This window comes from Trachinotus anak, unplaced genomic scaffold (genome assembly GCF_046630095.1).
Source record: "Trachinotus anak isolate AG129_WGS33_773 ecotype Australia unplaced genomic scaffold, CSIRO_AGI_Tana_v1 ptg000029l, whole genome shotgun sequence".
NCBI classification, from domain to species: Eukaryota; Metazoa; Chordata; class Actinopteri; order Carangiformes; family Carangidae; genus Trachinotus; species Trachinotus anak.
The window spans coordinates 476,737-491,007 of record NW_027273880.1 but is presented as its reverse complement, the minus strand read 5'-3'; the positions used below and the strand labels follow the sequence as shown (position 1 = coordinate 491,007).

The window sequence follows — 14,271 nt, the reverse complement described above, 5'->3', positions numbered from 1 at the left end:
GGCTGGTTTCATGGCACAATGTAACACTGAACTACTCACTAAAACTGAGTGATAACTCCACACTTTTCTTATTGACCACTCAAAACAAACTACAAACCACATGCAGCCATTCACTCATTCATTCATTCATTCATTCAGGGTTTTTTCAATGCATACTACACTTTTCTGTCAGTCTCAGTTTGGGGCTGAAGGAGCCAGGAATCGAACCACCAGTCTTCTGATTAGTGGATGACTCTCTCTCTGAGCCACAACTGCCCCAAATGTGCACGTGTGCACCATAAAAAACTGATGGGTACAAGAGGTAGAGAAGGTAGAGAAAGAGTTATGGATTTTATATGAACATTTGTTGTACAGAATGTGAATACCTCTTCATTCAGTTTACATGATATAAACATTTACATTTAGCTCCATCACTGACAATGAATCTTTAATGTTACTTTGAATTAGTTTTGACTATTTTGTACAGAATGTGAATACAATGCACTTTGTTAACATGATATAAACTACATTTCATGCCATCAGTAACAATGAAACCTTATCACCTCTAATGTAGAGCTGCAACAATTGATTGATTAATCACCAACTATTTTGATAAACGATTGATCTGTTTAATCAGGATTTTTCACAAAACATGTAGCAACTTTTTGGACAAACTTAAGCTACTTTCCACAGAGCAGAGTCTCCAGGGCTGCTCTGTCTGTGGATCTGCTCTGTCACTGTTTCAAACTTGTTCCGTTGTCATGACAACAAAGAATAAATGTGATGCAACAATGTCAGTTTTCAACTATGTCCTCAATTTTGTGCATCGACCATACATGGTGTAGTCATATTCTAGTTTTTGACCAAGAAAAAATTATGATTCCAGCTTATTACTTATTACTTTACTTATAACTTATTAATTTAGTCCTTCATTACAATAAACTGTCATTAAGTAAACAGAAAAAGACATCACCAGAACAACTGGCAATTCAGATAATAATTGGCAGATTAATCGATAATGAAAAACATCATTATTTGCTGCCCAACTTTAGTGTTTACATTGAATTTGTTTGGAACATGACCTTGAAAGATGGAAAAAAATATTTAGCCACTTGCAACATTTAATGTCATCAGATTTTTAAATATGACATGCAGGTATGTGAATGTTTTTACTTTTTATGTGCAGTGAAATATCCTGTTGGAATCATGTTGCGTATGTTTTCAAGCTGAGGTAGCATAGGTGAGAAGTAACAACCTCTTAAGTGCTTTACTAGCTCAGTCACAAACACCTCATCATACCGCTGTGAAGGAAACATGCTCACTGGGTGTCCAGATCAGAAGTGTAGCTAGACCTGTGCAAAACACTGTAAGCTGCACTTGCATGTGTAGTTTTCTGCAGCCGCAGCTCTCCATCTACTGGTTTGATATCACTGCATTTCTGAGTAAGCTGCTCAGAGAGTGAGGGCTGGGTTGGCTCTGGACATTTTATTTCCAGGAGCACATGAGTCATTGATCCCATCAGGACTGGAAGAGAGCCATGGTTCTTGGACACTTTAACAGTGCCTTTATGAGTAACGTCCATGACCTGTTTTTTCAGCTGATGACAAGCTTTAACTTCATTTTCTTTACCATAGTTAGTTGCACAGTTGCCACAAAAGGAGGGGTATATGTGCTCATACAGAGTCACTGCCTGTGGCTGCCTGAACAGGAACCTTTTGGTAAGTCTGATTTTCCTGCAGTACATAGATACTATCACACCCCAACTAGACTTTAGAGAATGAAACTAATGACAATTTATGCTGCAAATGTAAAACAAAGGTAGGAACTGTCCTGCACTGTATATGGGAATGTACATTAGAAAAGCCATTCTGGGTTAAAATTGTAGACTTCCTACAGATTTTCTCTGTGTTCCAAACAATGACTGTATATAAAGAGTTTATGGTTCAAAGACAGGAAGCTACATGTGATCAGACTCTTCAGGGGAGTCAGGAGCTTTCTAGCTCACTCAAAGACAGTTTGACAAGTTTCCCTCAAAGCCTTTGAGTTTTCACTTTGGGTGTTGGACTTCAAACTTCACTGAGTCACCTGAGGATTAAAAACCAGGGCCTCAAAACCTTTAACAAGTCTTCCAGCAGCTTTAGAGACTGGGACAGAAACAAAAACCAGTTATTCTCTCAGTTCATGAGAGGCTCTCTCTGCTACACTCAACACAGAGACACTGAGGAACCAGGAGTGGACCAGAACCTAAACCCAAACCCAGGATACAGAGGCTGAGTGAAGGTGGTGTTGAAGGTTCGGAGGTGGATCAGTGAGTCAGAGGAGACTCTGTAGAAGGACAGAGAGCCAGCAGGACAGTCCACATACACTGCTACTCTGTCAAAGACAGAGGAGGAGGAGGAGGAAGAGGAGGAGGAGGAGATATATGTTTCTCTGTAGTTGTGACAGACTGAATAAAAATCATCAGAGCGGATCAGACTCCAGGACTGATCGTTCCATCCAAACCAACAGTCTTCACTGACTCCTCTTCTTCTGATTCCTCTGTAACTCACTGATATATAAACCACTCCTCTGCACTCGACCTCCCAGTAACAGCGACCAGTCAGACCAGTTCTACACAGCAGCTGAGGACACTGGTCAAATCTGTCTGGATGATCAGGATACGACTGATCCTCCTCCACACGTGTCATCTTCCTGTTGTCGTCAGACAGTTTGATGTTTGTGTTCACTGTGTTTGTGTCAAGTGTGAGTTCACAGGAATCTGATGGAGAGAAGGAGACACATCTGCAGTTATTGATCTATCATCTGATCAGTTATTGACAGTCTGATGATGACTCATCAGTGATGTGACAGTTTGAAGATGGTTGAATGTGCTGCTTTGTTTTCATGAGTCAATGAAAAACACACTTACACTTCCTCAGACCTGGTCTCAACCACTGGACTCCAGCAGGCTCCACCCTGAAAGAGGGAGGGGGGTCAGACCAGCACGTTCTCTGTCAGCATGCAGACATGGACATTACATGGCTCTCATACACAGACTGTTTCATGATTGTGTTCAAATGGAGGCTTGTATGTATGGACGCACATTCACAGAGAAACATGAAGTGGAGTCTTTATCTTGTAATTACACGGAGCAGGGAGGAGACATGGAGAAAAGATTTCATCATTTGTTTTCTTCATTCGATCTGAGTTGTGGTGTGAGACACTTTGAGTCTGTGACTCTGAAGCTGCACAAACTAATGTCACAGCAAATAAGAAGAAGACACAAAGAGGCTCCTTCATGAAAACTATAAAGGAGCTGTAGCTTCACTAGACTTCCTCTGCTAACAGGACAACGTCTAAGCCACACACACACACACACACAGTCCTCACTAAAATGAGCTTCATGTGTGTCACTTTGCTCCACAGTGTCTCAGTCTGTGACATGTTAGATGAATAAATCTGACAGATGATGTTCACATGTCACTGAACAGTTTTGCAGAAACATCAGTCCTGATGTTCTGTTTATTCATCAGCTGTCACACAGCAGCAGGAACCATACGAGCTTCTGTCGCCACATCTTGATTTGACTTCAAGTTAAAGTCCAGAGGAAGTCAGAGAAACTGTAGAGCAAAGAGGAAGAGGCTCAGAGAGGAAGACTTGTGAAACTACAGCTGCTGTACAGTTTTCATTAAGGAGCCACTTTGTGTCTTCATCTGATCTGGTGTCTCTTGTATGACTGTGGTTTTACTGTTACTGTTTTTTTTATGTGAGAGTGAGTGCTCTTTGTCTGTGAGGAGCTTCGTGTGTTCCCCCTCTAGGTCCCTCCTGATTGGCTGGATGCATGGGCTTGGCCGGGGAAGTGGTGGCTGCTGGTCGGCTGCTTCACAATATTCAGAATTTCAAACCCCATGGTTTGTCCTGTGCTGTGGTGACAGAGCTGACAGCAGCAGCTCGGTTCTGTCCCGGCCCCCAGTCTGATTGTGTGTTAGTTCTCTCTGTTAGTTTGGTCAACTGTGGCTTTTGATCAGGCCCAGTGCCGCTGTGAGTATGAAATAGATTTGGGTTTTGTTTTGGGGGATGTAAATAGATGAATTCACTTTCTTGTAAATAGCACTGAAGCTGTAGGGGTGAACTGTCATTTATTTTTGATCTGTTTCCTCCTGTTTTTCTTTACCTTAGGGAGCCAGGCTTAGTTGGTGTCTTTAGTTTCCTTTGTTTTCACCTCGGGTTAGTTAGCACTTTCTGGGAGAGACCTTCTTCTGATTATAGTTTTGGCCTTGGTTCACCCTGAAGTTGTTGCTTCTAACACTTCAGTAAGTAATAAATGACTTCACTTCCTGACAATACGCTGCTTCCACCGGGGCAGAAACCTCCATCAGCTTTTATGTTGCGCTCCTATTTCCCCTCGACTGGAGTGAAACATCAAATCATTTGATTTGGGAAGTGGAAGTGATTTGAGTTAAAGTAAGTACTTCCTCAACATTAGCTGATCTACAGTGACAACACGCCTCCCGCATTTTGTTTTGCTGAAGTTTCAGCTCCAGCTTCCTCCTGTAATCCCCTTTGACCACCCTGATCTTCACCTTCAGCTTGCCTTGTATAGCCCTCCTCTCCTTATTGCCTGCTTTAAAAGCCCTCTTCTTTTCATTTAGGATGGAATAGGATAGGATATATCATGTGGCTGGGAACATCCTGGTGCAGCCATGTTTCAGTAAAGCACATGACACTACATTCCTGGAACTCCCTCTGATCCTGGCTAATGCTGTTGTCCTTTCACTGACTTCACGTTGCCCATGGTGAGAAAGGGGAGACACAACTTATATTACCCCTTCTCCAGTCACTGTTGTCTGTGCATGCCTTTCTTCCCTTGTTATTTCACACCTCCTCTGCATCCCCTATATGTCCTTCTCCAGATTTCTGCAGGAATATCCGCTGTACTGATTGCCAGGTGGGCCGGCCTCAGCACAATCAGCTGATCCCTGGTGTAGGTGAAAATGCGGCCATGGAGTTGCTGCACAACAGCTTGACTGAGTGCAAGAAGTACTTCCATGGTGGACGTGACAAAACTCTCTCAACACACATGTTTAGAGATTGGACGGAATAGTACAGTTCTGAGTAGAAAGTAAATATCTAAGTTTAAGGAAAAAAGCTAAAAGTTGTAAAAAGTTGTCTCTGAGCAGTGGAGATGGTTTTATTATTGTTGCTCAGTTGTATTAGTACCCTAATGCTGTGGTCTGGTGTGGTCTTGTGTTGTTGCTCTCTCTCCTGCTCAGGTGTAGCCCCTCCTTTTATGAAACTTTTTATTTTGTTACTTCCCCTCATCCCCTAGTTCCTCGTTGGGGAACCTAACAATAGTCTCTGGGATTGTTCTGCTGAAGCAAAGAACTTCTGTACAACTGTAACAGAGGAAATGTTTCCAACTTTTCTCCTCTATCAGTCAGTGTCTGTCCATACCTGAGAGAGTCCAGTCTCCAGTCTGGATCCTCCAGTCCAGCAGACAGCTGCTTCACTGCTGAGTCTCCTGGATGATTGTAGCTCAGGTCCAGCTCTCTCAGATGGGAGGGGTTGGATCTCAGAGCTGAGGCCAGAGAAGCACAGCCTTCCTCTGTGATCAGACAACCTGACAGACTGCAGATACACAAAACAACACACAGGAACCCTCTGTCAACACTTGGTGCTCTGTTAAACAGTCATCAGATAAACAGGTTGATGAATCCTGACCTGAGAGTTTCCAGTCTACAGTGTGGACTCATCAGTCCAGCAGACAGCAGCTTCACTCCTGAATCCTGCAGGTTGTTGTTACTCAGGTCCAGGTCTCTCAGACTAGAGGACTGGGAGCTGAGGACTGAGGACAGAGCTTCACAGCTTCTCTCTGAGAGGTTACAGTCACTCAGTCTGAAGAGATGATCATAAGGAATTAAAGAAGAGAGGAATTTATTTTCTCGCCTGTTGAACAGATAGAATTGTCTTTATATAATGATGAATAATAATCTACACTTACACAGCTTTGTTGGAGGCTTTGACCACTGGCAGCAGCCTCAGAAGAGCTTCCTCTGAAGCAGAGTATTTCTTCAGGTCAAACACGTCCAGATCTTCTTCTGATGACAGTAAGATGAAGACCAGAGCTGACCATTCAGCAGGAGACAGTTTATCTGTGGAGATACGTCCTGATCTCAGGGACTGCTGGATCTGCTCCACTAGAGAAGCATCATTCAGTTCATTCAGACAGTGGAACAGGTTGATACTTTTCTCTACAGACAGATTCTCACTGATCTTCTTCTTGATGTACTGGACTGTTTTCTGATTGGTCTGTGAACCACTTCCTGTCTGTGTCATCAGACCTCGTAGGAGAATCTGATTGGTCTGCAGTGAAAGACCCAGAAGGAAGCGGAAGAACAAGTCCAGGTGTCCATTCGGACTCTGCAAGACCTTGTCCACAGCTCTCTGGAAAAAGTCTGTTTCTGTAGATTTTCTTATTTTTACCTTCTTTGATGTTGTTTGTTCCTCTGACATTAGATTGACTCCAGAGTTGATGAAGGTCATGTGGACATGAAGAGCAGCCAGAAACTCCTGAACACTCAGATGGACGAAGCAGAACACCTTGTCCTGGTACAGCCCACTCTCCTCTGTAAAGACCTGTGTGAACACTCCTGAGTACACTGAGGCTGCTCTGATATCGATGTCACACTCTGTCAGGTCTGATTCATAGAAGATCAGGTTTCCTTTCTGCAGCTGCTCAAAAGCCAGTTTTCCCAGAGATTTGATCATCTTCCTGGTCTCTGGACTCCAGTGTGGATCTGTCTCAGCTCCTCCATCATACTTGACCTTCTTCAGTTTGGACTGAACCACCAGGAAGTGGATGTACATCTGAGTCAGGGTCTTGGGCAGCTCTCCTCCCTCTCTGGTCTTCAACACATCCTCCAGAACTGTAGCAGTGATCCAGCAGAAGACTGGGATGTGGCACATGATGTGGAGGCTTCGTGATGTCTTGATGTGGGAGATGATCCTGCTGGCCTGCTCCTCATCTCTGAGCCTCTTCCTGAAGTACTCCTCCTTCTGTGGGTCAGTGAACCCTCTGACCTCTGTCACCATGTCAACACACTCAGGAGGGATCTGATTGGCTGCTGCAGGTCGTGTGGTTATCCAGAGGCGAGCAGAGGGAAGCAGGTTCCCCCTGATGAGGTTGGTCAGCAGCACGTGCACTGAGGTGGACTCTGTCACATCAGTCAGGATCTCAGTGTTGTGGAAGTCCAGAGGAGGTCGACACTCATCCAGACCATCAAGGATGAACACAACCTGGAACTGATCAAACCTGCAGATTCCTGCTTCTTTGGTTTGAGTGAAGAAGTGATGAACAAGTTCCACCAAGCTGAACTTTTTCTCTTTCAGCACATTCAGCTCTCTGAAGGTGAAGGGAAATGTGAAGTGAATTTCCTGGTTGGCTTTGTCTTCAGCCCAGTCCAGAGTGAACTTCTGTGTTAAGACTGTTTTCCCAATGCCAGCCACTCCCTTTGTCATCACTCTTCTGATTGGTCCATCTCTTCCAGGTGAGGCTTTAAAGATGTCTTCTAGTCTGATGGTTGTTTCTGGTCTGGCTGGTTTCCTGGATGCTGTTTCAATCTGTCTGACCTCATGTTCATCATTGACCTCTCCAGCCCCTCCCTCTGTGATGTAGAGCTCTGTGTAGATCTGATTCAGAAAGGTTGGGTTTCCTGCTTTAGAGATCCCCTCAAACACACACTGGAACTTCTCCTTCAGCTCAGATTTAAGTCTATGTTGACAAACTGCAGGAGTTCCTGAATGAAGATAAAAGAAACAAGATTCAGCAAGAAAATATAACATTTTAATTCCTATAAAGAATACATATATGAACATATTTCCCTCATGTGTTGAGTCGTTAGTAAATGTCTCATTTCTGCATCATGTTGAATCTTTAGAGAAATACTCTTACTGCTCTGCAGACAGTCAGCCAGCTCCTCCTGCTTCATCCTCCTCAGGAAGTTCACCGTGATCTTCACAAATGCCTCTCTGCTGCTCCTCTGCTCTTCATCCACACTGTCCAATGCCTCCTCATCCTCCCTCTGGCTCTCTAAGCATTCTGGGTAATCTGGACCCAGAAGCTTCTGGACCTTCTTCAGCTCGTTCTTCACAAAACTGACCATGTTCTCCTCCAGCAGCTGGAACAGAAAACTACATGAGTGACAGCATCAAACTAAAACCATGGAGCCAAACATCAGATCCATGTTGGACAGACTGACAATCCACTGGTCTAACAGTGCAGCAGGGAGATGATTGTGAGCAGATGTGAAAGTAGTTGTTGTACATGTACAGACCATAAATATGGAGTCCAGGTGTGTTTGACGCTGCTGGGCAGACTGACCACTGGGAACCTCTGAGCTCCCCTGGTCCACTCTGTGGAGGAATCATGAAGAATGAGCTCACATTATGTCTGTCCACACAGAGACAGACACAAGCTGAAGGTCCATGAAGTGATGTTTGGATGTGGACAGTGAATCAGACCACTCCCTGTAGTGGTCAAGGTTTACTAGTCCTGCTGATCCCACTGAGAATCAACAGCTCAGTCTGCAGCTGTTTGTAGCTTCCAGCTCAGTGTTTGGCTTCAGCAGTTTGGTTTATTCCCAACAGCTCTCACCAACCCTCCATACAGCTCTCCCTCCCTCACTCCACACTGCTAAAGAGCCCTGAAGCAAGGCACCTAGACCCTCCAGCTGCTCCAGTGGAGCTGCTTAGTGTCTGCTTGTGTCAGACTGGTTGTACTGGGCAGCTCCCAGTATGAAAACAAAAGTGTATGTACATGTATTTTCTCACAGCACACAGAGCTGGTCAGTCGACTGCTCATTGATGAACTTCTTCAGTCCACTTGTTGACTAGAAGTAGTTTGGTTTGACTTGACATCACATTATTCACAGCACAGGATACGGGACAAAATGCTGCGTCCTGTATTGAATCACTCGTGGGAAACCTAAAGGTAGCCTCCAAGCGGACAGGTGGTTCTTGTGCCTACTATGAAATATAATCCTGTACGTCCACCTCCCTCACTGATTTGTCAGCTGTGTGCAGGTGAGAAAGTAGGCGGGGTTTGACTTTCTCTCTTCACACAAACTATTTCTGTCACTTTTCATGTGAACAACTGAGGTCAACACTAGGGCTTCATGATATTTTAAAACTGATAATGATGTGATTTTTGTTGGGGCTTGTACCAAACAAACATGTTCCTTTATGTCTGGAGAATATGATTTGTAGGTTGGGGTGTCTCTGCAGCACCACAACACTTATGGTGCTAACGATGCACAACAACGTTGTGACACATTTTACCTTCATCAGTAAACTGCAGCTCCGGTGATTTGGATGTTGCACTTGGCCATATTGTGATTTGGATCATATTTGGATTGATTGTTCAGCCCTAGTCAACACTGTGAATGTCTTCCAGGACAGACTGTCTGAACATGGCAGACGTTATCTCCATATTTAAACCACATCACGTCTCGCCCCTCTCTATGACGGCCGCAGTTTGACCTCCACCTGCCAGTGTGGACGTTCACAACAGACAGAAACACTCTGACTTCAGACCTGGTCCAACAACACGTTGGACCGAACTGCTTCTTTTCTACAATATCCTCAGTTTTACTGTCAGTTACAGCTTACATCTGATCAGCTGATGGACGTCCTCCTTTAAAGTTAATGCCACGCTCCTTTGACCGGTCGCTCTTTAAAGACAGACAGCTGGGTTCAGGAGAGTCTGGTCTCTGCTGCTGGATCCTGAAACAACAACACAACTGATTAATGTGCATGTTGAATAAAAACTGATGAAAAATATGTTCAGTCTTTGAATAAACACAACAACTCATTTTTAGTGTGAAAAGACTTTGTGTCAGTTTGAAATTCTGACCTTTGATCAACAGATTGTCTGAAATCTAAATGATGGAGCAGTGATGTGAGTGCTGAGCTCTGACATGGAGAAGAGTCATGGACAGTTAGAGATCCTCATCTCACCTCTGAGCTCTGGTCTGGCTCTCATGGCCCCCACACAGAGTGGTTTTAGAGGGAGGGGCTCCCTCCTCTCTGTCCTCACACTGATCCATGCTGCTGGATTCACATCCACATCAGCTCACACACACTTTCTACCTTCATGTGGAGAGAAACACAAATCATTCATCTGCACATCAACTGAAATTGACATCATTTCTCCTGTAAAAATATCAGCTGCTCCTCCACTGACTGACTATTCTTCTCTGGTTCATATCAGTGTCAGCTGTATTCAGACAGCAGTGTGAGGAAGAGGAAGCTGCTGTACTTCTACTATCAGTCCACTAGATGGAGTCATGAAGCTGCAGTGAGGTGAAGAGCAGCCCAGCTCACACATGATGGACCAACATTGACATCCACTGACACACAGAAGGACTGAGATCAACTGATTGGATCTGACATTGATCCAACAATATGGAATCAATAATCAATGAAGGCTCAGCAAAGTCCTGAAAACAACATGACATGTTCGGTACTGATCAGTGATAGGGAGTAATAGTCAGTATTGATCAGTGATAGAGAGTATTGATCAGGCACGTGCACAGATAGACTTTTTTTTTTCTAATGTCATATCCAGGTTTTTAAATTTGGCCCGTGGCATCAGTTCTCATCTAAATGCTTCTTGTCCAACAACTGTATTTTGTTGAGTTCTGTTTCTGCGAGACACATGAGCCCCTGCCCCTCCCTCCTCAGCTCCCTCATTACAGCCTCCACAGTGACAGGTGAGAGCTCTGTGGGAACTAAGCTGTAAATTCTACAAAAAAATAAGCAGAACATCACGTTTAACTATGAACACTTTACTTAACAATTGCACATCATGAATTGACAACACACAACACTGCACTGTTCCTTTCACTTGTGCCAGTGCCCATTTCTTTCTCTCTATCTCTGGATTTTACAACACTGCTTTCTGGCACTTTGAACTCTTGTCAGAACATCACTGCCACTTTGTGACATGTATTAGTCACTGTACATAAATTGTAACTCCTCTTACAAAGAAATAATTTCGCATCTTTAATATCCAACCTTTATAATTATGGTTGAACCATATGAGTTACTGTATCAATGAATTAACGATACAATAAGCTCTCCATAGCAGCACTTCTCACTGACCTGCCTTCACTGGTGACAACCAGGTAACGAGAGTGTTGGTCATCCTACTGTTTGTCACTGTTGTGAAATTAAACTATTAAATGTGGCTCATTACAGACAGTCTAGGTCAGGCAATAGTCCTAAAATAAGCTTAACAACAAGACTAGCCAAAACATATATGGACCTATGGTCAAATGTTGACTTTATTACCTGGACATCATATAACTAAATTGTCAAACACATAAATAGAAGACAAAGACTGAGCTGTGACTTCGACTGTATTCACTGATAAAACACTTGCTAAGAGAGAAAGTTAAAAGAGACACAATATCTTTCTTATTGTATCTCTCACGCAGAGCACAGCCTCAGTCTGGATCCACTCCAGTTTTCAACTACAGATTCTACTCAGACAGTATCCAGGGCCTTTATTTACCCCCTTTTTCACTGGACGGGAAAGAAAATCCTTGTGTGGGTTGTGTGGATGAACGTTACACGGCTTAGAGAAGCTAAGAACTGAATATATTTACGTCTACCGGATGGTAAACGCTGTATGAAGTCGTGATAAATCATGGGGTGTAAAACAACTGAGCTGTTATTGACGCTGGTTGAGGCAGGCTGTTCATTAAAGTTAAAGTCATTCACGTTTGCTGGCAAGGAGTGGTTGCTTGAAACAAAAGTTAACCAGTGGCAACGTATCGGCCAAACATTAAGTATAACTGTTTTTAAATGTATTAAGGTGAGGTGGATTCATGTTAACGTTGATGGTGAGTTTTTTTTGTCCAATGTAAAACTGTGCAACAATGTGGGGGAGGGGTGGTGGTGTCTCCCTTTAATCAGGCTTATACTCTCCTGTGTTAGCCTCTCTGCATTGGCTCCCTGTAAACTCCAGGATAGAATTTAAAATCCTCCTCCTCACCTACAAAGCCATTCATGGTCAGGCACCATCGTACCTTGGAGAGCTTATAGTTCCCTATTTTCCCAATAGGACACTTCGCTCTCTAAATGCAGGTCAACTTGTGGTTCCCAGAGTTTGTAAGAGTAGAATGGGGGGCAGAGCCTTCAGCTATCAGGCTCCTCTCCTGTGGAACCAGCTCCCAGTGTGGGTTCGGGAGGCAGACCCCCTCTCTACCTTTAAGATCAGGCTTAAAACTGTCCTGTTTAGTAAAGCTTATAGTTAGGGCTGGCTCGGGTATGTCCTGACCCATCCCTTAGTTATGCTGCTATAGAGCTAGACTGCTGGGGGATTCCCATGATTCACTGGGCTCTCTCTCTATTTCTGTCTCTCTCCCTCTCTCTCTCTCTTGACTACTTTATGGCATTAACTTTGTATTTTTTTCTCTCCCGTAGTTTGTGCTTCTCCTCTCTCTCTCTCTCTCTGTCCTCATTCTGCAGGTATCTCTGCCTCTGGAGCAGCAGGATCCAGATCCACCACTACTCATCTTTACTATTAACCACTGTTACCTGTCATTATTATTGATAACACCATTACCTACACAGCTGTTCCTGGTTTCTCTCTCTCTCTTCTCTCCTCTCTCCTCCCCCCACCCCCTCTTTTATATCTCCCCCTAAACCCAACCGGTCGAGGCAGACCCCCCCACCCTAAGCCCGGTTCTGTTGGAGGTTTCTTCCTGTTAAAAGGGAGTTTTTCCTCCCCCCTGTCGCCAAGCGCTTGCTCTTTGTGGGAACTGTTGGGTTTTTCTCTGTAACAAAGTAAGGTCTTGACCTTACCCTGTAAAGTGCCTTGAGATAATGTATATTATGATTTGGCGCTATACAAATAAAATTGAATTGAATTGAATTGAAACGCTCCTCCTGCTTTAATAAAGGAGAACTGCATGGAAAAGCCAATGAATGAAAAGCCCATCTCCTTCTCCATTCCCATAAATATATGGTCTATCATTATGGAAAATAAGAGGACTTACTCTGCTCCCCCGAGGAGTTCCATTTTCAACAACACATTTCCTTCACTGTTTTTTCCAATTCTAACTTGTATTGATCTTCTTTACAAAGTCTTTAATCCATCCATATGTTCTCCCCTTGATATCTGACTGAGAGATTTTGATGAATAATCCTTCTCCCCATATGCACGTGCACAGGTAGACCTCAGGTGATGCTCAAGCACCTGTCCTTTAGGCCTCTGACCAGATGCCAACCCTTTTTGCAAGACTTTTTAAAATTTCTTTTTCTAATTTTATATTGAAGTGATTAAATGTGGCTTGTGCCCTCAGTTCTCATCAGAAAGCTGTTGAACTGACTGACGACTCCCTCTGAGTTCTGTTTCTCCAAACCCATGAGCCCCTGCCCTTCCCTCTTCAGCTCCCCTCATCACAGCCTCAGTCTGAGAGGGAAACACTGACTGTGAGCTCACACACACAAGAATCAGGACAAACAAGCTGCTCAAGAGACACACACACACACACACACACACACACACACACACACACACACACACACACACACACACGCGCGCACACACACACACACACACAGGTTTTCCTCTCAGTGTCTCTGTGTGGACAGACGTTCACTGTGACTCTTCTTCCCTCCACAGTCCACAGGGACAAACTGACTCAGAGACTTTGACAGTAAAATAATAATAATGTTGTGTTAACACTCACCTGCCTCAGCCTTCAGTTTCCCTCCTTCTGCTCCGTCCACTTCAAATGGAGTCTGAGCTCACTGAACACTTTCACTTTCAGCTGCTCCTCCCCTCTGCAGTTACAAGAAGTCACATGACTTTCCGGTCTAACAAGCAGCAGCAGTTGCAAATATGAAGGTCCATAGAAAACTGTCCAATCACTTGAAATAAATAACAGTTTAAAAACATGTTAAAATGATTAGATGGATACAGGTTGAAGTAGGATCAGTAAACACTTTGGACTTAATAACTACTTTTGCAAAATTAATTTAAGTTTAATATCATATGTCATGTGTCTTTCACATCTGGATAATTGACCAGAGGCCACTGTTTACAACAGTATAATACTGTAACATACTGTTCAATATTCATCCCTCACATGTGAACTCACAGTTACTGAGGACGACTCTTTTAGGTTTCTTTAACCTGCAAGTCAGAGAACTTTCCAACAGTTCATAAGTCTGTTGTTTTGTATCAACCAGTGCTCTTTTTTCCTTTTTTATTGTTTGCTTGGTTTACAGGAGCTCATCGTTGGT

General features: G+C 43.7%; 3 protein-coding genes across 8 annotated transcripts in view; 1 reads left to right on the top strand and 2 right to left on the bottom strand.

Annotated features, from left to right (window-relative positions):
* LOC139612003 (NLR family CARD domain-containing protein 3-like) overlaps positions 1 to 14,166 on the bottom strand; it is a 30,509-nt gene extending 16,343 nt beyond the window's left edge. The window contains exons 1-10 of one of the 6 annotated variants that reach the window (XM_071467126.1): positions 13,716 to 14,108; positions 9,973 to 10,104; positions 9,625 to 9,738; positions 8,292 to 8,370; positions 7,910 to 8,135; positions 5,960 to 7,754; positions 5,680 to 5,853; positions 5,413 to 5,586; positions 2,888 to 2,934; positions 312 to 2,737 (exon numbers count right to left, since the gene is read on the bottom strand). In XM_071467126.1, coding sequence (XP_071323227.1) covers positions 2,184 to 2,737; positions 2,888 to 2,934; positions 5,413 to 5,586; positions 5,680 to 5,853; positions 5,960 to 7,754; positions 7,910 to 8,135; positions 8,292 to 8,370; positions 9,625 to 9,738; positions 9,973 to 10,061 — 3,252 coding nt within the window. In that variant the 5' untranslated portion in view covers positions 10,062 to 10,104; positions 13,716 to 14,108 and the 3' untranslated portion in view covers positions 312 to 2,183. Of the gene's footprint in view, positions 1 to 311; positions 2,738 to 2,887; positions 2,935 to 5,412; positions 5,587 to 5,679; positions 5,854 to 5,959; positions 7,755 to 7,909; positions 9,739 to 9,972; positions 10,105 to 13,715 lie in introns of those variants that run through there. The other 5 variants (XM_071467129.1, XM_071467128.1, XM_071467131.1 and 2 more) reach the window with 5 other exon arrangements.
* Positions 1 to 14,271, top strand: part of LOC139611995 (protein NLRC3-like) — a 418,379-nt gene that overhangs the window by 366,075 nt on the left and 38,033 nt on the right. The window lies entirely within an intron of this gene.
* Positions 1 to 14,271, bottom strand: part of LOC139611996 (NACHT, LRR and PYD domains-containing protein 12-like) — a 173,090-nt gene that overhangs the window by 127,342 nt on the left and 31,477 nt on the right. The window lies entirely within an intron of this gene.